This window comes from Myotis yumanensis, unplaced genomic scaffold (assembly GCF_028538775.1).
Source record: "Myotis yumanensis isolate MYYU_CA2020_CCGP unplaced genomic scaffold, mMyoYum1.0.hap1 SCAF_16, whole genome shotgun sequence".
NCBI lineage: Eukaryota > Metazoa > Chordata > Mammalia > Chiroptera > Vespertilionidae > Myotis > Myotis yumanensis.
In genome coordinates, this window is record NW_027223767.1 from 11,426,721 (window position 1) to 11,452,117 (window position 25,397).

General features: G+C 47.8%; 1 protein-coding gene across 2 annotated transcripts in view; it reads right to left on the reverse strand.

Annotated features, from left to right (window-relative positions):
- NTN1 (netrin 1) overlaps positions 1 to 25,397 on the reverse strand; it is a 188,671-nt gene that overhangs the window by 149,868 nt on the left and 13,406 nt on the right. Inside the window, exons 1-2 of one of the 2 annotated variants that reach the window (XM_070393535.1) lie at positions 23,917 to 24,021; positions 22,394 to 23,475 (exon numbers count right to left, since the gene is read on the reverse strand). In XM_070393535.1, the coding sequence (XP_070249636.1) occupies positions 22,394 to 23,411 (1,018 nt within the window). In that variant the 5' untranslated portion in view covers positions 23,412 to 23,475; positions 23,917 to 24,021. Of the gene's footprint in view, positions 1 to 22,393; positions 23,476 to 23,916; positions 24,022 to 25,397 lie in introns of those variants that run through there. The other variant, XM_070393536.1, reaches the window with a different exon arrangement.

Genomic DNA, 25,397 nt, shown 5'->3' on the forward strand with positions numbered 1-25,397 from the left:
TTCTATTTCAATCATTCTTTTTTACATTCACTATTGGAATTTTACTAAAAAATAGTGGAGAGTGATTAAATCTCTCTGTGCACCGGTTTCATCCAAAGAACAGATTTCTAGGCCCTACTTCCAAAGATATGACTTCATTAAGTCAGGGAAAGCTCAAAAATACACATTTTTAATAAGCATTTCCCACTTCCCATGAGGTTTTTTAAAAGTTATAATTCACATACCATACAATTTACCCTTAGAAGTGTACAGTTCCATGGTTTTTAGTATATTCACATGGTTGGTCCATCAACACTATCTAATTCCAGAAAATTTTCATCATCTCAGAAAGAAAACCTATACCCACTAAAGAGTTACTCCCCACCGACCCCTCCCTTCAGTCTCTGGTAACCACTAACTGCTTCCTGTACGGATTCGCCGATTCTGGACATTTCGTATGAGTAGAATCATACAGTAGGTGGTCTTCTGGGACTGGCTTTCAAGTATCGTGAAGTTTTCAAGACATATCCATGTTTAAGCATGTATCAGCACGCCATTCCTTTACATGACAGAATAATATTCCACTGTGTGGCTATACCAAACTTCATTTATCCGTTCAATGGTTGGGCTGTTTCTACTTTTTGGCTATTAGAATTCTGCTAATATGGACATCTGTGTCCAGTTTTTTTATGTGGATCTGTATTTTCACCTCTCAAGTTTATACCAGGAGGGGAATTGCTGGGTCATATTGAGACCGTTTAACCTTGTGAGGAACTATTTTCTAAAACAGCTACATCACTTTCTGTTCCCACCAGCACAGAGGTTCCAATTTCTCCACATTCTTTCAACACTTGTTATCACCAGTCCTTTTGATTATTACCTGTCCGCGTGACTGTGAAGTGGTATCTCATTATGGTCTTAATCTAAATGTCTCTGACTGCCAATTACATTGACATTTTTTTCACATGGCCACCTGCATGTCTTCTTTGGAGAAATGTCTATTAAGATCTTTGACTTTTTAAATTGGGCTGTCCTTTTATTGAGTTGTAAAAATTTCTTTATATATTATTACTGAAGGCCCAGTGCACAAAATTCGTGCATGGGGGGGCGGGGATCCCTTCAGCCCAGCCTATACCCTCTCCAATCTGGGACCCCTCAGGGGATGTCCAACTGCCAGTTTAGGCCCTATCCCGGGGATCAGGCCTAAACCGGCAGTCGGACATCACTCTCACAATCTGGGACCGCTGGCTCCTATCTCCTCACCTGCCTGCCTGCCTGATCTCACCTAACTGTACCCCCTGCCAGCCTGATCACCCTTAACTGCCTCTGCCTGCCGGCGTGATCATCCCTCACTGCCCCCGCTGCTGGCCTGGTGGCCCCAACTGCCCCTCCCCCGCTGGCCTGGTCACCCCAATTGCCCCCCCTGCCAGCCTAGTCACCACAATTGCCCCCCCCCCCCCCGCCAGCCTGGTCGCCCCACACAGCCTGCTGCTCAGTCGTTTGGTTGTCCCTCACTAACCCCCCTGATGGCCTTATTGCCCCACACAACCTGCTGTTCGGTTGTCCATTCGGTTATTTCAGTTGTGATGGCCCCTGGCTTTTTATACATTAGGATAATATTTACAGATTCTGGACCCATATCAGTATATGATATTTAAAATTTTTCCCATTCTGTGGGTTGTTTGTTCATTTCCTTAACAGTGTCCTCTGAAGCACAAATTTTAAATTTTGATGACGTCTACATTATGTTTTTCTATTTGACTCCACAGATTTTGATGTAGATCGCCTATGGACAGCTCTATGAGGAATACTCCAAGGGTTTGATCAAAATGCTAGAGGTTACGCCTTTAAAACTTTATTAGCACAACATTGTTTATAGTATTATTTTTTAGACTCTGTCAGATCTCTAGTTATACCTCTTTTTCATTCCTAATGTGGTTTATGTGCACCTTCTCTTTTTTTTCTTGACCAAGTTTTCCACATATTTGTTTAATTTATTAGTCTTTTCAAGCAACCAACTTTTGGCTTTGGTTGGTCCTCTCCTGAATATTTGTTTTCTAGTTCAATGACTTCTGCTCTTATTTTTATCCTCCCCACCCCCCTCATCTTTTTTCTGGATTATTCTATTAATTTTTTAACTCCCTAAATTAGATCCTTAGCGCATTATTTTCTGTTTTCTTATGGTTCTGGTATCCGGTGAAAAGCATGCCTCTCTTTAGCACGCCCACTTTCTTCCGGGGATCCATCACCCCTTGGCAGGAGAAGGAGAAACAGAGGCAGGTGGGGAGCTGGGTAGCCGGCCTGTTCCCACAGGAAGCCACCTATGGAAACGCTCTTTCGGAGAGCTGAGAGCTCCTGGAGGGTGGTGGTGGCATATTCCAGAGCCAAATGAAACCATTTGGGGTCAGATTTCATTACAGGAGGTGGCACCCCACATCACTGAGTTCTTGTGGCCTCACCATCTTGTTCTTGCAGGCTGGCTTCTATGTCAGCAAATCTCCTTTGCCAGGCCAAAAGGCAATGAGGCAGATGCTCATGTAAAGACAGCAATGAGCCAAAGCAATCATCTCGGCCCCAGCTGTCAGCTCAAACTGCTCCAGTTTCAGCGAGGAGTCATCCTGACCTTTTCTTTGCTTCTAATTCTCATTCCCAGTCCATTGCTTCCTCGGCACCACTTGGTAGAGAACCCCAAAACCTTCATCATGGAATGGGAGTGTTGGGAGGAACTGAGAAATCATCTGTCCAACTCCCCCTTTTCCCCGAGGAGTAGACTGAGGCCAGGGAGTGTCCATTAAAGTTCACAACACGGTGCTCTTTCTCTACTATCAGTATAAACCCACCAGCTTGGTCCTATTTGGTGCATTCTGCACTAAACTCTACACTTCAGATACGATTTTATGAACCCTGCATTTGCTTGCTGTTTATCTGCCTTATATGCTTTTGCACATCTCTTAATTTTGAAAAGTTGGATGACTTGGTCACTTAACCTGTTAAATACTGAGAGTGAGCCCTCGCTGGTTTGGCTCAGTGGATAGAGTGTTGGCCTGCGGACTGAAGGGTCCCGGGTTCGATTCTGGTCAAGGGCATGTTCAATTCTGGTCAAGGGCGCATGCCTGGGTTGTGGGCTCTATCCCCAGTCGGGGGGGTGTAGGAGGCAGATAGATGATTCTCTCTCATCATTGATGTTTCTATCTCGCTCTCCCTCTCCCTTCCTCTCTGAAATCAATAAAATATATTTTTAAAAAATAAAAATAAAAAAAATACTGAGAGTGATATGTGAGAGGCTACTACTAATATTGTGTTTTTTGTTTCAAGTAGGCAAAACTAAAAACGAGAAGACCGAGTACCTGAAGAATGTAATCAATAATATTGACTTCATAATATATTGGAGTCTGTGCTCTAAAAACAGAGTTCTCCATCACTTCCCATAGAATAGCAAAAAAAAAGAAGGAGAAGAAGAAGAAAAAAGATCTTATATACATACACAAGATGATTTTTTTTTTTAGGAAAGTACCAGCTGTAATAAAATAAAATTGGAAATTAACAACGAAATATATATTTTGAGGACATATTCTCTTATAAGTACCGCGCGCTAACCGATTGCGCCACTGGAGCTCCATATTCTCTTGAAAATGAAAATCCAACTTGCCCTGGCCAGTTTGCTCAGTGGTTAAAGTGTCGGCCCTCGGACCAAAGTGTCACCTGTTCGATTCCTGGTCAAGAGCACACACCTCAGTGCAGCTTCAATCCCTGGCCCTGGTCGGAGTGTGAGTGGGAGGGCAGCCAGTCCATGTGTCTCGCTCATGTTGTTATTTCTCTCTCTCCTTCTTCTCTCCTCTCCTCTCCTCTCTCTCTCCTCTCCTCTCCTCTCCTCTCTCTTCTCTTTCCCTCTCTCTCTCTCTCTCTCTCTCTCTCTCTCCTCTCTCTCTCTCTTCCCTCTCCCTTCCACTCTCTCTGAAAATCAATGGAAAAAATATCCTCACTCCTTGAGTGAGGATTTTTTAAAAATCCAATTCCTAAGTAACTCCTGGAGCAAAAAGCATATCAAAACGACTATGACGTAGTCATTGTAAAATCGTGACAATGGTAGCAGTGCAAATGAACACTAATGGGAAGTGGTCAAAGCAATTCGAGAAAGAAAAAGTCATTACCTTAAATGGCTTCACTGCTAAACAGAAATAAGAGAACAATAATATTATTTGAACTTAGCACTCAACTAAAACTATGAGGAGGATCACAAAATCCTAAATAAGAAATTAATAAACATAACTTAGACAATTAAAAACAATAAGACATTCAAAAATAAATGGCAGCCTAAAAGAGTGGATAAGACCCCCAGTTCTGAGAGCAGAAAGGTCTTATTTGAATTACAGCTCTGGGCTTGGTAGCCGTGTGACCTCACGCAAGTTAAATTTCTAAATTTCTCAACCACCTGTAAAATGAGAATAATAGTACTCAATTCACAGAGTTGTAACGATTTTAAAAATTAGACTGCATACCTAGTACTGAGCACAGGGCCCGGCACACAGTGAGTGGTCAATAGATATTATCAGATGTTATTAGCATCACTTCTAAAATGTCAAGAAAACAACAAACGTAGGCAAAGAGAGAGTGAGAATAAATATTCACCATTAGAAATTAGAAAGGTAATAGAGCCACATATGGAAATTTAAAAAAATATCTGTAGTGATTACTCCATACAACTATGCTTAAAAATGAAAATCTGGGTAAATGATTATTTTCTTGGAAAAGAAATCACCAGATTTGACTCAAAAAGCAGTTCAAAATTCCTGAATAAACATACAAGCATGCAAGAAGTTGAAATGGTTATCAAAGAACTACTTCCAACAATGGCACAGGGCCCAGGTGGGCTAATTCTAACAAGTCTTCAAGGAACAGATATTTTTCATGCTACTTAAATTATTCCAGAGCATACAAAAGAATGGAAAGTTCTCACTTCATTCCATTCTATTAGAATAGCTCTGATACAAAAGGCAACATAAAGAGAAATCTCACCTTTGAACAGACATAAAAATCAAAAATAAAATATGAGCAAAAAACAATGTATCACCAAGTAGAGTGTATTCCAAGAATGCTAGGACAGTTCAGACTTAGAAATTCACAAAACCACAATGAGATATCCCTTCACACCCACCAGAATGGCTATACTCACAAATACACAGAGTAAGTATTGACGAGAATGTGCAGAGACTGGAATCCTCATGTTGCTAAGTGGGAATGCAAAATGGTGCAACGCATTGAAAACAGCCTGGCAGCGCCTCCAAAGGTTAAACAGAGTTATCCTATGACCCAACAATTCCTCTCCTAAGTATAAATTCAAGGGAAATTAAAACACATATCCATACAAAAACCTGTACACCAATGTTCACAGGAGCATTGTTCATAATAGCCAAAAAGTAGAAACAATTCCAATGTCCCTCAATTGATGAATAAATAAATAAATGTGGCATATTTATACAATGGAGTATTATTCAGCCATACAAAGAATGCAGCACTGACACATGCTAACACATGGATGGAACCGTGAAGACATGAAGCTAACTGAAAGAAGTCTGCCACACAAGGCCACATGTTGTATTCTAGTTATAGGAAACATCCATAACAGGTAAATCCATAGCAACGGGAAGTAGATGAGTGGTTGCCTAGAGCTTGAGTGGAATGGAAAGTGACTGCTAATGAGAACAAGGTTTCTTTTGGAGATGAGAAAAAATGCTCTGAGATTTATTTTAGTGATGGTTGTACCAGTCTAAACATACCAAAACCACTGAATTGTACACCTTAAATGGGTGAGTTGTATGGTATGTGAATTATATTTCAATAAAGCTGTTAAAGAATTTAGAAAGACAATTAATATAATTCATTACGCTAATAGCCAAAGCAGAAGTATTTATTGTATGATCATTCTGACTGATATCCAAAGGATTAACATTCCACATATCTGACTTAAAACAATAACAACAAAAAGAAGCAAGCCTCCCATTAATGGAGGTCACTCCCTTTAGCACAATAAGGATTATCTATCTGAAACGAGTAACAAACAACAAACTTAATGATGAGACTCTAGAACATTCCCACTCAAGTCAGGATCAACCCAAAGGTTTAGCTTACCATTATCATATATCGTAACTTTGAAGTTATAGCCAATGCAATAAGACAAGAAAAACAAAAATGCAGGTATTGGTAAAGAAGAACTAAAATATTCATGATTTGTGGATTATAGCTGAACATGAAAAAAGTCCAAGAGAAGAGAATTAACTAAAACACTATGAGAACTAATTTGAAGAGTTCAGTAAGGTTGCAGATTACAAAATACTTGTATAAAAATCAATAGCTTTCCTACATGTCAGCAATACCCACTTAGAAAATAAAATGAGAAGGAAAAAAATCCCTTTCATAATAGTAATAAAAATTAAAAATACACAGAAATAAAACCTTTAAGTGTGATACCAATACAAAGAAATTTATATACTCTACAAAAAGACATAAAAGAAGACATAAATAACAGGAAATGTTCAATGTTTCTAGATTGTAACACTTAAAGTTGTAAAGCTATCTGCTACATACCTATTGGAATGACTAAAACTAAGAAGATTGACCATATGAAATGCTGATGAGCAACTAGAACTGGAGAAACTGGAATTCTTCTACACCAAGCATGTCAAACTCTCAGCCCGCAGGCGACATGTGGCCCACAACGAATATTTTTGTGGCCCAGCCAATATAACGGCATGTAAGAAAAGTTTTAATAAAAATTTCGTAACTTAATTTTTACAATATCCTGTTATATTTAATTATTATTAACGAACTACAAGGTTCGCTAGTGATTAATTACTATAATTGTGTTTCATTCCTTTCCCTTACATGCCTTACACGCAGGCAGGCACACCATTTCTCTCCACTAATACTAGCAGCGAATATTTTAGCCACTGATTGTCATGTCATTAGTCTTGGACTGGCTTGTTTGGTGTGTGCAACAGGAAATATTTCACTTTCGAAGAACAAGAAAAATAGGTTTATTTGCCTGACACTTATTAATTTGTGCAGTTATTTCAGTGTCTGGTAAGACAATGTTCCAGAAAAAAATATTAATTTTTATTAAAATGTTCTATTATTTTATGTTAACAATTACTTATTTCAGCCCTTTGTATTCAGCACGTCTCTATCGAAATAAACCTACGTTCCTATGAAAAGTGAAGCTTTTGTTTTTTTGAGGCCCACACAAACTTAAACCTTACTTGGCCCATGTTAGCCTTTGAGTTTGACAGGCTTGGCCTACAATGCTGGTAGGAATATAAAGTGGTACGACCATTTTGGATAATAACAATTTTGTTGGATATGACAAGGGTCTCAGGCTGTGGGCAGCTCTGAACGTTATTACTAAGTGTTATTCTTGCTAAAAATTAAAATGCAGCTCAGTATTTCGCAGCTGCAACTGTAAACACTATGAGCTTGACAGGAACTCAACAGGGAAAGTATAGCTAACTGCAGAGGAGGAATCAATGTGTGATTGACTGAACAGTATACATAAGCAATGGCTGAACTTCCCTGAGGAGAGACAGAGCTTTGGATGTGCATCCCTCGTCTCTTTTACAAGGAAATAAAACTAACGTGTTGCAGAGACCTCTCATTCTGTAGATCACCCCAAGAGGCAAACCCCTTGAGCTCATTAACAAATATGACGGCTCAGATTTGGGATTCTCCTAAAGCAGTGATGGCGAACCTATGACACTCATTTTTTGGTTGATTTTTCTTTGTTAAATGGCATTTAAATGTATAAAATAAATATCAAAAAATATGTCTTTGTTTTACTATGGTTGCAAATATCAAAAAATGTCTCTATGAGACCTGGCACCAGAGTTAAGTTAGGGTTTTTCAAAATGCTGACACGCCGAGCTCAAAAGGTTCGCCATCACTGTCCTAAAGGGACTCCCTCTCGGCCTGGTGTGAACACTCGGCCAAGTGGTCGGCAGCGGCAGGTTGTCCAGGGCTTACGCATCTGTCTCCACTGGACGGAGACTGTTTATAGGAGACTCTGCCTTGGTGCTCACCGCTGGAGCAGCTGCCGGGCCTGCCTTAGCAGTGAAGTGGACAGGCCACCTGAACCTGCTCCGGTCAGCAGTTTGGAAGGGAGGTAGGTGAGTAGGTCAGCGCCTGTAGTCACTTTAGTGAGTGTTTCTATTCCTGTTTGGGATACAGGGTTGTCAGAAAAGTAGTTCAGGTCTGGTGCGTGCCTAGGACACCAGATTCAAGGCCGGACCGAGGTCTAACTCTGAAGGGTTAGGGAATGCCTGCGAGACAATCCAAGACATCCTCAATGGCAATCTCTGGTCTGGCCGTCTGTCCTGCAGGAGTTGGATTTTGTTCTCTGTGTGGACATTTGGGCTTGCCTTGTTTGTCTTGTATGTAAATGTACTGGCTATGGGGAACTCAAATCCTCCAGAACGGGATCTGTTTATTTGACATAAATAAAGCACTTATATAAATTAAGAAATACAGCAAGTGAGTCAATGGTAGGAAGCTGCCTGTCCTGCCCCAGGCAGCTCCCAGCTGGGGGTCTACTGTGGATTGGAAGGCTCTGTTTTCTCCGTGCAGTTACTTTGCTTCCTCCGGTTTCAGCATTTTCCTTTGACATCATTTAAATATGTTTTTATTGATTTTTTTAGAGAGAGAGGTAGAGAGATAGAAACATCAATGCGAGAGAAACATTGATCGGCTGCCTCCTGCACACCCCCTATTGGGGATCGAGCCTACAACTAGGGCATGTGTCCTGACCAGGAATCAAACCAGTGACCTCTTGGCTCATGGGTCAACACGCAACCACTGAGCAACACGGGCCAGAGCAGGATACAGAGCTTTAGATGTGAATCCCCTTCTCCTTTAGGTGCTGCAAGTAAGTAAAATTACCTTGTGACATCATATCTTGAATAAGTTCGGCAGTTTCTTTCAAAGTTAAACATACACCTACCATATCACCAGTCATTCCTCTCCTAGGTATTCACCCAAGAGACATGAAAGCATATGGCCATGCAAAACGTGTACAGAATGTTCACAGCTGCTTTATCTGTAATAGCCCCAACTAGAAATATATATATATATATATATATATATATATATATATATATATAACTTTCTATTAAAAATCTAGAAAAGGCAAACTAATATAAAGCGATAGGAAGTATAATGGGGAAAAGGGGCCGGAGGTGTAGAAGGAATTACCAAGGGCTTTTAGAAAGATCTGAGGCTGATGGGTATGTTCTTTATCTTTAGTGGGGTAGCGGCACATACATATATCAAACTTACCAAAGAACACTCTTTAAATATGTGCAATCTACTGAATTTCAATTATAGGCAGTAAGACTTTTAAAATTCATCTGGGAGAACCAGAGAGCAACACACAATTTGTGATTTTATCCGGGCTTATATAACCTTCCCTTTTGATATCCTAACAACCCTAATAGAGACATTTGAATAATCAAATCATTAAGTGCAACAGTTGTATTGATCCTGTTACAATTTAAGAAGTGTAAGGTTATCAATGATCACCAAGCTTATTGTAACAATACTGCCATCAAATTACCAATGGCATTTGTACTGAAATGTGACAAACTCATCAAACATGCATATAAAATAGCAATGGGAATAACTAAAAAAGAAGAAAGGAGTAAATACTGAACCCACCAGACTTTGAAATGCACTATCCAGAGAGATAGGAAATGGCAGGAAAATAGGCAGATCAGGGAAACAAAATGGAAAATCCAGAAAACGGATCCAAGTTTATACAATACTTCAGCGTTTAAGAAACGTGGCATCTCAAATCAGTGAGAATAATTTTCTCAATAACTGTCACTGAGTAACTGGCTAAATATTTGATGAAAGAGATGGAAATCTTTACCTTCACACCGTATGTCACCATGCCAGACACACGAAGGGTTAAAACATGCAGCTCCAGTTCTGGCAACAAAGTGGACTGAGCTCATGCAGAACTCCTACCTCTGCAAACGTCTAAAAATACTAGATGAAATGTAATTTCAAAAATACTTAATGTGTAGCAGATCTCACAAGAAAAAAAAGGAAATCCCCAGGTGTTAGAGGAAATCAGAATCTGAAAGCCAAAGTATTAAAAGAAGCACTGAGGCCACGGTGATCATGAGGTATGATGAGTGGGGAGGGAGGGAGCGGGGGAGGGGATAAGGCAAAAGAGATGTTGGTTATTAGACTTGGGGATAGGCCTTCATGGCTGTGGGCTTGGGTTTTAGTACCCACACACACACATAAATTGAGGCCTTGGTTCTTTCAAAGCCAGGAGTTAGAAATGGGAGCCTAATGACATGCCAGCCCCCTGTCAACAAAATAGACCAGGATTCCTGCCTTTACATAAATTTATATTCTAGCAAGTGCTAGAATGCAACAAGTGGGAGGATGGGGAAGACAGTTAATAAACATAATAAATAAGTAAATTAAATAGTATGTTAGAAGGTGATAAATATTTTGGGGGTAGAAAATAGAGCAAGATGAGGGTGATCAGGAGTGTGAGAGTATGTGAGAAAGAGAGAGGTAGGAGGTGGGAGGAAGAGATGGACACAGTCAGGCACAGATAAGGGAATTGTTTTAGGATATTAAATAGGATCGCCAGGGCAGGCTGCACTGAGAAATGACAACTGATCAAAGACTTAGAGGAGCTGAGGAAGCCATCCATTCAGATATCTGGGCAGAGGGAACTACTAGTAAGAACACACGGGGGAGGGGGGGGCGGGGCGGGGGGTAGAGGCAGGGAGACCAGTTTGCAGTAATCCCGGTGGTGAGCAAGCCTGGGCCTTCAGAACGTCTCCTAAGTGAAAGGGACACTAGAAATCCTTGTCCATCGACCTAAGGAGACAGTGACACTGCCAAGTAAAGGGAGAAAAAGTCTTCCGTGGGAAAACGGAACTTAAGCCTGCCAGCGATTAGAGGCAACATGCACACTCCTCATTTGATACAGGAATTTCCAAGATAATTAATTAATGGAAACATCAGTCCCAAGCCAATGGTAACTCTAGGATATCGGGCAAAACCACTCAACAGAAACATTTCCAGAACTAAGACCAGTGGGATTTACACAAAATCCCCAATAAAGATAAGCTCGCAGGCAGACAGTACAAAACACACAAGGAAATCATTCACTGTGAGGAAAGGTCGGAAGGCAGAACAAGCAGGCGGATCAGTCCTCTCCAAAAAAGATGCGATTATCCATCAAACTAAAAAAGAACATAGGGTAAGTTATGCTTAGAACTCTTTACCAGGGAATAATGCTGGGCAAAAGCAGCCAGGTACCGAAGAGAACAAACACTATGATTTCATGTACATATATGAAGTTCAAGGACCAGCAAAACGAAACGCTGGTGTTAGAAGTCAATATGGTGGCCACGGGGGTCGAGGGCGATTGGGAAGGGCACAGGGGGCCTCATGAAAATATTCTATCTCTGGATGACGGAGCCCGTTACACAGATGAGTGGACTAAACACGCGTGATGTGAAGAGAGAGGGCTGGCTGACACGGCAGAGGGCAAGGATGGCGTAGGTCCCACGTCTTCCCACACCCGCATGGAGGAGCTGGAGAGTGAGGTGGAGAAATTCCCAGTAGTCTTGGAGGGCAGGGCCAAGTGAGGTCCCCCAATCAGAGCTGAGCAGTCTTTGGATGGAACCCCAGTGGAATGGAGGAGGTGGGACATACATCATTCAAGAGGAAGAGCTGCTTCTGGCTGAGAGGGGGTTGAGGGGGTGGGTCATGTAGATTGGGGAGTCCTCGGGAAGGAGGTGCGTCCACTGGAACACAGGCTATCAGAGCTGAAGGGTCTTCAGGGCCCAAGCCCTCATTTTACAGAAGAGAAAAACAAGGCCCAGAAAAGTAAAGAGTCACCTCTGCATCCCCGTCCCCCCGACCCCCGTTACAGTTTTCCTTGGCAGGTACGTACGGATTAAAGATAAAGGCCACCAGGAAGAGGGGTGAAAAAGCAGGCCTCCAGAGCCACGTCCCTTAGACTCTAGTTCCAACCCTGCCACTTGCTGGCTGCTTATGCCTCCTGTGTGCCTCTATTCCCTCACCGGTAAAACGGTGTCTAAAGCGTCCTACAAGATGTATAACCAATGCATAGCCACCTTCTACTCCAGCTGAACAGAGACCTACCCTAGGGCCCAGGGATTCCTCTTGTAGATACATACCCAACAGAAATGCATCCATATGTGCATCAGAAGACAGGGGCAGGATGGCCACAGCAGCATTATTTTTCACAGCTAAAATCTGGAAACAACTCAAAATCCACCATACGTGGAACAAATAAATAAATGTATCATGTAGATCACAGATCACTATAGAGCAATGAGAACTAATAAAACTCTGACTGCCTGTGGGTGAATACCACAAATTTACTACTGAGCAAAAAAAGCCAGAATGCATTCAATTTATATAAAGTTCAAAAACAGTCCATGTACAGTGGGCAGGGGACGTGGTGACTGGAAGGGGACACAGGGCATGTTCTTTTTTTAAAAAAAAATGTTTTATTGATTTTTAGAGAGAAAGAAAGGGCGAGGGAGAGAGGTAGAATCATCAATGAGAGAGAAACATCAATCAGCTGCCTCCTGCATTCCCCATACTGAGGACCAAGCCTGAAACCCGGGCATACGCCCTGACTGGGAATTGAACCCATGACCTCTTGGTGCATGGGACAAGCAGAGCCACACCGGCCGGACATGCTGGCATGTTCTTGCTGTGGGTGCTGATTATGTACGTGTGGTCTCATGGGGAGAAGTCTTTGAGCTGTCTGCTTATGATTCGTGTGCTTTTCTGTATGTATGTTATACTTTCAATAAAAATGTTTACTTGCCTTGGCTGGCGTGCTCAGTGGTTACAGCACCGACCTCTGCGCAGAGGGTCAGGACGTCCGTACCTGGGTTGCAGGTCCAATCCCTGTCCCCAGTCGGGGCATGGGTGGGAGGCAACCAGGCAACCAGGCAACCAATCAATGTGTCTTTCCCATTGATGCCTCTCTCCTCTCTCTCTCTCCCCTCCCCCCTCCCTTCCACTATCTCTGAAAAAAAGATCATGGAAAAAAATCCTCAGGTGAGGATAGGAAGGAGGGAAGGATGGAAAGAAGAAAGAAGTTTACTTAATGATAATAGAACCCGCCTTATAATGCCATTATTAGGAAAGAAGTAATATCTATAAAGTGTTTAGAACAGAGTGTGGTGATAGTAAGAGCTATAGAAATGTGTGCTGACAAAGCCCAAAGCTGAAGGTAAGTACCTGGCCTTTGGGTGTCCATAGGAAGGAGCCCGCTCCCTAGCGGAATGGAAGGGCTCCTCTCCCCGCATCAGCCTCATATACCAGCAAAGCCCCCAGGACACTAAGCCAGGGAAGGCCCAGGGCGGCTAAGGGCCCGCGCTCACAGGCTCACACTCCCACGGCTGGCTCCCAGGTGGCTCCCACTCCCACGGCCCTGGAGCCGGATTTGGCCGGGGCAGCCTGAAGCTGGAGATGAGCTCTCACCCATAACCCCTAACACATACATCCTGGTATTTCATACATTATTAAATAAAATACTGTGCTCTCTGCTCTTGACTTTAGAACTATTTCCTAAGGATCAGAAAAAGCCGGACTTGCTGTCCACTTTCGCTGGGTCAAATTCTTCTGTAGAGATCTTTGATTTAAAAAAAAATAAAATAAAAAACACAACCACCAACAATAAAAATAGCTGTCGGACCCCCGTTCCAACAATAAATAGGGTGAGAACTGCAGGGGAATGCCCAGGCCCTTCTTCCCGAGCATTGCTGGGTACGAGGATGGCAAATCTGCCAGAAAATGTGGCTTAAGGAGGATTGATTTCTGTGGATTGGAGTGAGAAGCAATTTCCTCTCCCGTGGCAGCTGGGAAGGCCACGCATTTTCTCACCATGAATTCTCCCGGGTCTGAGCCAGGCGGGGAGGCTGGGCTGGGGCTGGGAAAAAAGAGCTGGCTGCGATCAACCTGCCCACCTCTGAGGCCTGGCTTCGGGCAGAGGAAACAAGTTGGCCGCAGGACTCCGAGCAGGGGGGCTGGTGTCCAACAGCCCGGCCCTGGGGCGCCGGACCCGAAGGTACTTTCATGTTTCGGATGCCAAATTCTGTATCTGTAAACACAATGTGTTTCCTTTTTCACGCTGGGGTTGGGGCTCTTATTGTTCAGCACTTTCTGCGCGGCCCTAATGTAAGCAGAGCGCGGGGCGAAGTGGCCTGCGCGGAGTCCTCCTTGCTCAAGGCCACAGAGACGGGGTTTGGGGTCAATGGCCCGACTTCTGAGGTGGGAATATTACACCCCAACCTGGGCAGGGCCCCGCAAGCCTCATGCAGGGGAGGGGCATGTGGGCTGGCCTGTGATTTCCTCCACATGGGGGGGCCGTGGTGAGCTTGTCTCAGAAGGCAGGCGCCCTGGGGCAATCCTGCGCCCCCCCCGCCCCCGGTCCCCGCCTGGCACCCACAGAGCAGCACCCCCAGGAAGATAGCCCTTTTTAGGGAACCGTGGTCTCTAGACAGGACGGGAGCAAACAGAAACACCAGGACAGGGCAAAAGCAGGAGAAACACGTGAAACTCCAGTTCTCCCAGGACTCAGGAGCCAAATCGGACACCTGCCTCCCCCGTGTCCCAGGCATTTGGCAAATCTCCCCTGCGGGGACCCGCCCATGTTTCCTATGAGTACAACTTCCCAGGTATCCCACCTGCGGGGCGAGCATCCCCTTCTCACTGCCTTACATTCATTCCAGAGCCAACGGACCAGCTGACCACTGGCCGCTCCAGAAACACCCACTTACAGGTACTTCCTCGTCTGCAGCTGGGGCGGCGGGGGGAACGACTTCTGAGGCTGACAACGGCACCTGGTTTTCATCTCTGAGGCTGATTCTGCATAAGCAGTCATGGCTGCCTAGGGTATTATCTTGAGAAGGATTCCCATTCCCTCAGGCCAGTTCTGGACTTGGGAGAAAAGACGGCTGTGATGGGTTAGAACATCTGCCTTGGTCCCCGAGTTGGGGAGCGGGGGTGTACTTGCTATGTACTCCCCACCCCACTCCCAACACTGGCATTGGCAACAGGCAGGCAGGAAATGTCCATCAGTTTGCATGCATTTCTTTTTGTTGTTTTTTTTAAATATGTTTTTATTGATTTTAGAGAGCAAGGAAGGGAGAGAAAGAGAGAGAGAGAAACATCAATAAGCTGCTTCCTACTGGGGACGGAGCCTGCAACCCGGGCATGTGCCCCGACCCAGCATCACACTGGTGACATGTTCGTGTGCCACACTGGCCAGGGCTTACTTTGGGATCTCAAATATGGGACACAGCGCAACATACAGGATAGGCCCCCGGAAACTAAAAGATGCCTCGTTTCCTTGCTACCTAGGACTCCGTTATTCAGATCCAGCCCCTTCGAACACCCCTGTGGTCTTACAGATTATCTAACTCAGGTGTGGAGCCTCTGGAAAGTGTACAAATTGGACATGACAACCAGTAATCTCTCATCCGGAGGCAGAACAGGACTTGGGAAGAGGAGGGGGGAACATAGCAATAGCACCCACTAGGAGGGGACATGGATGGGTCCCCAACTAAAACCCGGCCATCAGAAGAGGGCCACCACCTCACCCGGGCTACTCTCGAATCGAATCGTCCTCAGAGACAGATTCCCGCATCTCCTTCCCGGCACTGGCTGAGTTAGGAAGATTCATTAGTTACAATGGATGTACTGTAATGAGCCCGGGTGTTTGTTACTTTCTACCTTTCAAGGTTCTCACCCAACTTACACATTTTCTTTGATCCCTGGAAAGCCACCCCTTGAAACGCCTGGAAGCCCACCTTAGGGACAGAGACATCGTTCTTCCGGGTCTTCCTCACCTGCGTCGACGCACCGCAGCATGAATTCACTTCAACTTAACTGTAGCCACTATGCCAGTGATGGCGAACCTTTTGAGCTCGGCGTGTCAGCATTTTGAAAAACCCTAACTTGACTCTGGTGCCGTGTCACATATAGAAATTTTTTGATATTTGCAACCATAGTAAAACAAAGACTTATATTTTTTATATTTATTTTATATATTTAAATGCCACTTAACAAAGAAAAATCAACCAAAAAAATGAGTTCGCATGTCACCTCTGACACGCGTGTCATAGGTTCACCATCACTGCTCTATGCGACTCCCAGCGGCAGGAGGATCAGCGATCTCTGGGGACGACCCCAACACAGGAAAAGGCAGAGCACACTTCTCCACTCCTTGGCAGTTGTCCTGCACACCTGTCCCCAGATGTACCTTCCCTGTCCTCTGACTGCCAGCCAACGCCTCTGATGATTGAAATGCCCATCGCAGAGGAGGCTGGGGCAGGCACTGCGGTGCTAGAAGGGAAAGGCTCAGAGGAGAGGCATTCCCGTCTCATCCATCTCAGGACCACAGCCCCTTCCCTCCGTCAGAGGCTAGAACTGGCACAAAATAATGGAGCCAGGGCTGAGCACATGCCCAGCGCAGGTGTCCGGGCGGCTGGGGATGGAAAGAGAGCATTATCTCTAAGGCAAAGGGCTGACAACTGAAATGGGTCTCTGCCTTCTGACCCGGTGGAGGGTGTGTGTCAGGTGGGGGGGGGGGGGGGGGGGATTCACATAAATTATACAACCTTTCCAAGGCAGAGTAAGATTTAATTCTGCGTTTACAATGGAGATGCCCTTTTGAAATAAGAATATGGAGCTGGCCATACTGAACTCACTGCGTTGTGCCCCAACCTCAGGACAGCGGTCAGCACAAAGGCCAAGAGACCTGTGTCCTGAGGACGGTCCCGGCAGCTCACTTATCTCGGGCGCGATTCAAAAACGCCGTTCCTTGGAGCTGATGACAACGATCGGCCTTCAAAGCAAGCCCGGCTCCTGCCCCCGCTCTGCGTGTGCCTCGCTGTCGCTGAATGAGCCAGGATGTGCCTGCACGCCTGTCCACACTTAGTTCACTTGGTGTAAAAACTGCCCGTGGGTGGCAGGGGCATCTGTTTGGGAAAAGCTTCCACTCCCGGTGGCAACCTGATGCCCCGGAACAAAGCACATATAAAGCCGCTGGTCCGGTGCCGGGCAGTCAGGAGGGGGTCTGCGGGCTGTTTCCAGGAGGCAACCTGACAACCACCGTGAACTGACATTCTACACTCTGCCGTTCCCGGCCGCCCCACGCAGTGCCACACCTTCCCAGGCCGCGGAGACCACAAGCGCTGATGTGCATCTTTCCGGACCACGGGCCAATGCTGTGGGCCGCTCCGCAAGCATTAGGCTTAGATCCTGAGCGGTTCCTAAGCCCGCCTGCACCTCCAGTCTCCCACCAATTTCAGGCCCTGCAGAAGCCCCTGGGACGATGGCCACTTCTAAAAGGAAGAAAGAAACCCAGCCTCACGAACTAGCCAAACTCGTGCGCGGACAGATAAGGCTGTTTTCTAATCCAGTTCCCCGGAGAGCCATTTATTTCGGTGAGGCCAGTGTGCACGGCAGAAACTATAGAAGCCATCAAGATAACACGAATACCAACCAACCCAGTGGACTTTTGAAGTGTAAACATAAAAGTCTATTAAGAATACAATGTTGGTTTAATCCCAAGACAAAAAATCGACTTAATGAAAAGCACAACTCATCTCAAGAAGGAAATATCGATACCAGCTGTGAGCAGAAAATGAGGGGATTCCTTCCAGGGAACATTTGAATTTCAACCCACTGCCTTTCCAATATTTTCTCTGGACATAAAGTCTCAAATACTTTTCCGAGGATCTCATTTTTCTACAGGAGGAGGAGGTCAGAGAGCAGTCTGGGTGGGGCCAAAGGAGAGTCTGGCAGAGTCTGGAGATGCAGAGGCCCGCCCCACGAGGATACCCTGACCCAGAGCTGTCTCCCTGCCCACCAGGCACTGAGGACGCAGCAAGACCCTCACTCCAGCTCTAGCGGCCCACAGAGATGGAGGACAGCCCTGTGCTGCGGACACACAGGCACTGGGCCGGCCAGCACCGCGCTGGGGACCAGGCTATGCCACTACACTCCTCTCTTAGCAGCACTTCTTAGCCACTGCCTCGATGATTTTTTTTTTTTTTTCAATATGTCCCGGAGAAGCAAAGGGAATCCGAACATGAGGGAGAAAGGAGAAGGCCTTATTGAAGAGGACTTTCTGATTCTGAGCTCTGTTCCAGCATCTTTGAGAGAGATCTCGGGCCCTGGCTTCGGGACAGACGTGGCCATCAGCAACACCTGTGGACGCTGCACACCCACAAGGAAGTATTTAAACCCTCTTCACTCACATTCCTTTCTCCAGCGCCCGCTCGGCCTGGTGGCTAAAATAAAGGACAGCTTCTTACATATAATTTCCTATTAAGCATGAATAAACACCATAAATATAATGATAACATTACATAATATAACACGGGAACCGCGTGCAGTTCTCGCAAGAAAACTTGTGCCAACTTTTCTCCTGTATGTGGATGTGTGCCTGCCATGGCCCCACCATCCAATCACCCATTCTATGGGGAGGCAGCACCGAGGGTGCTTTAAAAGCATAAATATCAGACTGGAGTTTCACCTCCACCCCCTACTGGGTATATGTAGAACTAACACCTGGTAGTCTTTGGGTAAACCGTTTAATGCCTCTTGGTTGTGGTTTCCTCATCTGTGAAATAAAAACAATTAACAGTGCCTTTTATTAGCATAGTCACAATGATAAAATGATTCAATTAATGAGTGCCCTCAAGAGTTAATCATCACAATGACAGTAATTATAATAACTACTCTGACTAAGAAACCATTCGCTGATCTACAGCTCTGTGCCAGACGCTGGACCAGGCAGCAAATAACGTTAGCCTTCTGGTTTTGCAAGCGTCTTTAGCGGGGCATTGGATTTCTCACGGCAACGCCACCAAGACAGCCCTCCCGCTCGTGCGGAGGATGATGGTAGGCCCAAACACTGGAGCCATTTACGGCATGAAAAACTCCCTCCCAAAACCATGTTTAAACAATTATAAGCATTATGTTGCAGGTACCCATGACCAGCGGAGGCCAGCCCAGCACGGTGCTCATCTTGCAAAGATGTCTTTTGTGTGGGTTTTGGGTTTCAGCTGGGCAATGCAAAACCAGAGAGTGAGTCGAAAAACGAGTTTTCACAAGCTCACCCTGTCACAAGCCAGGCAGGGGTTCCTGCTGACATCCCCACAGCAAGATTAAACAGCATGCTTAGTCAGGCACTAAATACTAACACAGCTCCGACGTCAGGGGGACACTGATTAAAACTGATGTCAATAATTTATGAAACACAATATGGTCTTCAGATGCTCTTTTGAAAAAAAAAAATAGGGGGGGGGGGAGGGAAGGGCCTAGCAACCCAGGTGGTTTAAAACTGTTCATGCATTTTCCCTTGAATGTACACCGGCCGCCCCCCCCCCCCAACCATGCATGGATGCTTCTTTACACCATGAATGTAAATGCACATGTGTATAAAAGCATGTGAACACTGCTGATACATATGGGCGGAAGAAAGTCTTTAGTTATTCCACTGAGAGCTGTCGAGGCTGTAACGTTATACATAGTCTTGTCTTTCATATTGTTTCGAGGGTGTGTGTTTTTCCGGAAGTAACCCAAAATGGCATTCAAAATAAAATTGAGTTTTACAAAAGTTCACATTTATTCCATAGAGAACTCAACCTTGAAACAATGTGGCAAAGACAGAATAGCACGGGGACAGTGCTTCGTGTTTATCAAGACTGATGTGGGGAATGAAAAATAGATATACTTCTTCAATTTGCCTTAGTTGTAAATAATCTGGGAGCTTGAATTTAGGTCAACAGTGTGAAATTCACAAGATGGGATTATGTTGGAGAGAGATAGAAAAAAAAAGAATCTGAGCTGCTGATAGTACAAAAGTTAGTGTTTGAAGGATTTATTAAGGCTTTTTCCTAGCACAGTGCCCTGTAGTGTCTCAGATCACCTGTCAAATACTAATTCATTCACATCTCTCCACTACGGGGCCTTTTCATAAAACGCTCGACCTTTAATTGTAAATCACTTTTAAATTGTCTTTGCTGGCTTTCTCTTTCACAGAAGGATGGAAAAATCACTAAGACTTCAATTAAGACTTTATGGGAACTTCAGCCTGACTTTCCTGTCTGTATCTACAAGATATCAGAATATCTATTCAAAAAGGAAACCACAAGTAACTTTAAGATAGTTGAATAGGCTTTGCTTTTATAAGGTAACTGAACAACTGGCAAAATTTAAAGATACGTTCACTACTGAGAATTAAAATAACTTCAGTAAAAAAAAAAACAAAAAACAGAAAATACTGTTAGCTGATTATTTGTCATGTAGATCATGTGCTTATTAGGCCTAATTAAACTTTTTGAGCAAAAAGGCTTACTAATTACATTAGTTAATATGTTGATTGCTCCATTTGGCTTAAAAAAACTGTCAATCCAATTTGTGCATAGTTAGTGCTGTAGTCAAAAGACAAAATCCTAAACTACAGAGGTTATTTCAAGCGCAGGACTATTGTTACAGCAAATGTGGGTTATGCCTCCACATCCCAAGTGACGCGGAGAGGGAGGGCTGGCTGATCAATCTGAACAAATCTACACCGAGAACAAATCTTCAAACCAGTCAAATGTTACCACAACATCCAGCTTATTTGCCTCAGTGCATTCACTTGCATTTGTCCAATTAGACCCCGCTGGTGACAATTCAAAGGTATCTTTCATATGCACATACAAACTAAAACTGATAGCAGAACCCTGGGAGGCCCTTGGAATGTCAATACAGGGCTTTTCCGCACAAAAGGAAGAAAAGAAAAGAGGGAAGGGGAAGAGGGGGGAAGAGATGGGAAAAACCAATATTTCTGAAGAACTTGAGCAGATCAAAGGAATTTCATTCTCAAAGACCACGAATGCCCGGGTATAAGTATCTCCTCACTGCAGAATCCTGAAAAGACTCCTCAAAACCGGCAACCGGTTCCATCTCTTAAAGGAGAGGGGAGAACAATTAGGTCTGCAAAATCCGACACAGTGAGTGCAAAGATGGAGGGCCCGCCATGCAACAGGAGGCCCAGCCCTTGCAAACCAGGAGGCCTTCCTGGGCCTTCGTGCCCACCCACCCGGCGCTCCGAGACATGTTTTCCACTGGACTGCTCCAAAGGCTGCGTCCGCAGTCATGAGGCACAAACTATTCGACAACAACATGACACAATTAATCAGAACCAGACCTCAAAACGTGTGTGCGTGGGGACCGGCAAACTCTGCAATGTGCTTCAGAGGGCGAAGCAACTGAAGAGACTCACACTGGCTGTTTGGGGATGGGGGCGAGGGGTTGGGGGGGAGCGAAGAAAAAATCTATACGTTCACAAGAGATGCACAGCAAATGGCACTTTACAAACTAAATAATTTTCCTTAAAATGAAATGAAATTTACATCTCATACTGGAAGAGTAATGTCTTACTATCTGCCCCCTCCTCCCACCGCCCCCAGAAACTGGACCCTGAGTTTCTATAGCAGCAAAGTTGCACAATTCAGAAATAGAATGTATCCCCTTTTCCCCCTTGGTCTCATTTCTAACAAAATCTATTCGCCAGTGCCGGTTTTGTCAGTTTTCCCTTTCAGGAACAGAAACCCCATTAAAAAGTGCAAATGTGGATCCTTAGTTAATTTCAAAACTATTTAATTTCACCCAATCCTGACACTAACAAATCTGTTATGCTCATTTTTTGAACCCAGAATTGAATTGGTTTAAAATAATTAATGAACTCTCCTTTGTAATCTGTGGATAGTAATTAATTTAAACCACATCATTATTTTGCTAACACAAGCACGCTGTCCAAAAGGAAAAAATAAAACAAACTATAAAAGATAAATGGAGGGCGCAGGAATGATATTCGTCGGGTACTGACTGGCCCCAAACTGCAGATCCCTTTGCCATCTCCCAAGGGGTGTATGGTTGTGGGGCTGGAACACCCAGTGAACCAGGCCGGGCTCCCCCACTGCGCCCAGTTTCAGCCCTAAGGGGGATCCTGCCAAGCCGAGCGTAAGGCAACGTGTGTTTGCATGTGGATCCCAGGTTAGAGGGACCAGTCGGCATATTTTCTGCAAAACTCTCTCCCCCCGCAACATTTCTCGTGCTTGTTGGCTTTGCAGAGTGCACTGGTCGCAAAGCCGAGAGTCCACGGCCAGCGCCATGGGAGCGCGTGGTCCTGAGGTCCGCCCTCCCGGGTCCACTACCTCCCGGAACGCACCTCCCACCGTTCCCGCGGCAGGACCGCAGCGGATGATCCTCGGTGCAGCCGCGGTGCGAAGCCCGCAGAACAGCCGCCCGCGTCCCCGCCCGCCGCCCGCACCCTCCGCGGCGCTCCACTCACCCACGCACTCGTTGGCCTCGCGGGCGGTGGCGCGTTGCCAGGGCCGGTCGTAGTGGAAGGGCTTGCAGCGGTCGCACTCGGGACCCGCCGTGTTGTGCCTGCAGTCGCACACCAGGCTGTCGTCGCGGTCGCGCACGCAGCGGGCCGCGTGGCCGTTGCACTTGCAGCGGCCGCCCACCTGCAGGTCGGACACTGCATAGAAGTAGGAGTCCCGCGCCAGCTCCGAGTCGTCCTCGTTCTCGTCGCCGAACGTGTGCAAGCGGCTAAAAGCCACTCGGATGTCGGTGGCCGTGACCCAGTCCTGCAGCACCGGCGAGTTGTCGAAGTCGTGCGCCGAGGGCCGCCCGTCCAGCGTGCTGAAGGCGATGAGGCCGCCGGAGAGCGGGCGCATGTCCGTGTGCGAGTCGGTGCAGACGGCCTCCTGCTCGTTCTGCTTGGTGATGGGCGCGCGGTGCGGCCGGTTGTACATCTTGCGGCACTGCGTGGAGTAGTACTGGAAGGGCACCCACGTGCGCCCGTAGTCCATGGACTTGTAGATGGCCATGGACTCGGGCCGTGGCGAGCAGAACTGGAGGCTCACGTAAGTCACCTCGAACTTCTTGCCCAGCGACAGCGTGAGCGTGACGTTGTGCGGGAACTGCAGGTAGTTCTCAGACTGCCAGCACGTCAGGTTGTGCGGGTTGTTGAGGTCGGTGAGGAAGGCGGGCGGGTGCGCCTTCTTGGGATCGGACGCGTTGCAGAGGTGGCAGGAGCGCAGCCGCTCTTCGCCGCGCTCGCTCACCACGCAGTAGCGCGCCGGGGGCCGGCCGCAGGTGCTGGACACGCGCACGTCCTTGCCGAAGGCCGCGTTGACAAAGTCAGGGATGCAGCGGCGGGGGTGGCCGTTCTCGTCCGAGCAGGGGTCGGGCTGCGCCGCCTGGCCCGCGAACATGCTGAGCCCGGGCCCGCCGCGCACCGCGCCCACCAGGCACGCCACGGTCGCCAGCGCCGCCAGGGCCTCCCACACGGCGCGCATCATGCTGCGTCCAGCTTGCCCCGGCCCCGCCGCGCCGAGGAGTGGGTCCGCCCGCCGCAGAAGGCGCCTGCGGAGAGAGGGGAGCTGCGCTCAGCCAGCCCGCCCGCGCCCTCTACCCACCGCGGGGCCAAGAGCCGAGGTGCGGGCGAACGCCCGGCTTCCCCAGCACCAGCCCCGCGGCCGACTGCCTGCCTCGCAGAGGAAGGCGAGTCCGGGGCCCCCGAGCCAGCATCGCCCGCGCTTCTCCCCGGCCCGGCGGCGAAGCGGGGCCGCGGGCGAAAGCTAGGCTTCCCAGCCACCGCCTCCACGCCGTCCGAGGGGCATGCCCGCGCCCGCCTGCCCGCTCGCAGCCAGCCCGCCTTGCACCCCAAGTCTCGGGCGCAGGAGAGCGCGGCCGGGGGGGGGGCCCAACCCCGCACGACCCGCGCCCCTTCCTCCCGCAGCCTGGGGTCCCTCTCCGCTGCCCCAGATCGCGTCCCCGCCGGAGACTCCGCATTCGGGACTTTACCTCTGGAAAGGGCAAAAGAGAAAGAAAAGTTTGCGGGGCACTGGCCGGGGAGCCCGCACGCCGGACAGCGGGAGGCTCTCCCTCGCCGCTAGCAGACGCGTCCTGCCTCAGCGCGGGCTTGCCAGCTCCATGCCCGGCGCGGCCGCCGCTACCCAGCCCCGGCCCGGCCGCCGCTGCCGCTGCCGCTGCCGCTGCCGCTGCCGCTGCCGCTGCCGCTGCCGCCGCCTCTCTCGCCCGAGTGACGACGCGGCCGCCGGTCTCCCGCCGCGGTCGGAGTGCCGCCCAGCCCGCGCCCGGGGCGCACACACACTCACGCTGGCTGGCGCGGACTCGCACACACGCACGCACGCCTCCGAGGGCTCCGCGGCGGCCGCCACTCGCGCCGGGAGTGGGGGGGCGGAGGGGAGCGCGGGGGCGGGGGGCGGGGCCGCCGGGCGGGGCGCCGGCCAATAACGTCGGCGAGCAGCCGCCCGCTCGGGAGCCAAGTTTTCACCCCGGGAAAGAAGAAAGTTAAAGGGAAGCGGCCTGGGACGCGGACAGAGCGAGAGCGCCCGCGGGTGGGAACCCAGGAGCCCGAGGAAGAAAAGCAGAGACAAAGAGAAAGCGAGAAGAGCGCCCGGGGAAACCCCGGAGAGGAGGCCGGGCCCGCGCGCACCCCGCGGAGGGAGGAGGGGCGGGCGGGGGACGGGGACTGTCAGCCCCGCTCCGGCCCGCGCTGCCCCGGGAGCCTCGCAGGTTTCCGCCAGTCCCTCTCCCCCGGGAGCGCGCAGGCGGGGTGGGGGAGGGGACGGGCTTCTCCCTCCAGGTCCCATCCCAACACATCTGTGTTTGTTTTCTTTGCTGCGCTGAGGTCGGGCCTTCCTCTAACCCAGCCTTATGGCCATGGTGGCACCGCGTACAGTCCGTGCCCCTGTCGGCAAACAGCCTGGGGTCATGAGGAAGAGGAGGATGTAACCTCTGCCTGCTCACTCCCCCTGCCCGAAGCCCATGGGGTCTGGCGAGAGGGGCTGCTCCCACACACACACCCACACACACCCACACACACACTTCCTCCCACGGACACACAGTTGTCACTGTGAGGTTGGGCCTATCTGTCAGGCACGTGGCTTCTTTCATGCCGGGGGAGCCTAGGTGGGCAGTAGACTGAAGGGGAAAGAAGCAGGACAGCACCTGGGCACTGGCCAGCGCCCCTCTAGCCAGGTCTGCGGAGCCTCAGGCTGGGGGAAGCCAGCCCTCCCGGGTCCCCTGAGGCAGGCTTAGGCTTACAGGACTTCTTCCTGGCTCAAGTCTTGAAGGGTGCCATACCTTATGATAGGGCCTATACTATCTCATGGGAGTCCACAACAGCTTTACAAAGCAGGCACTAATTCCTTTTTGCAAATGAAGACACTGAGGTCTCTCTCGGGAGGCGAAGAGACTTGCCCAGCTCTCCCAACTGGTAAACATCAAATCCTTCCTCTCCTCACATTTGTCAAGTGGAT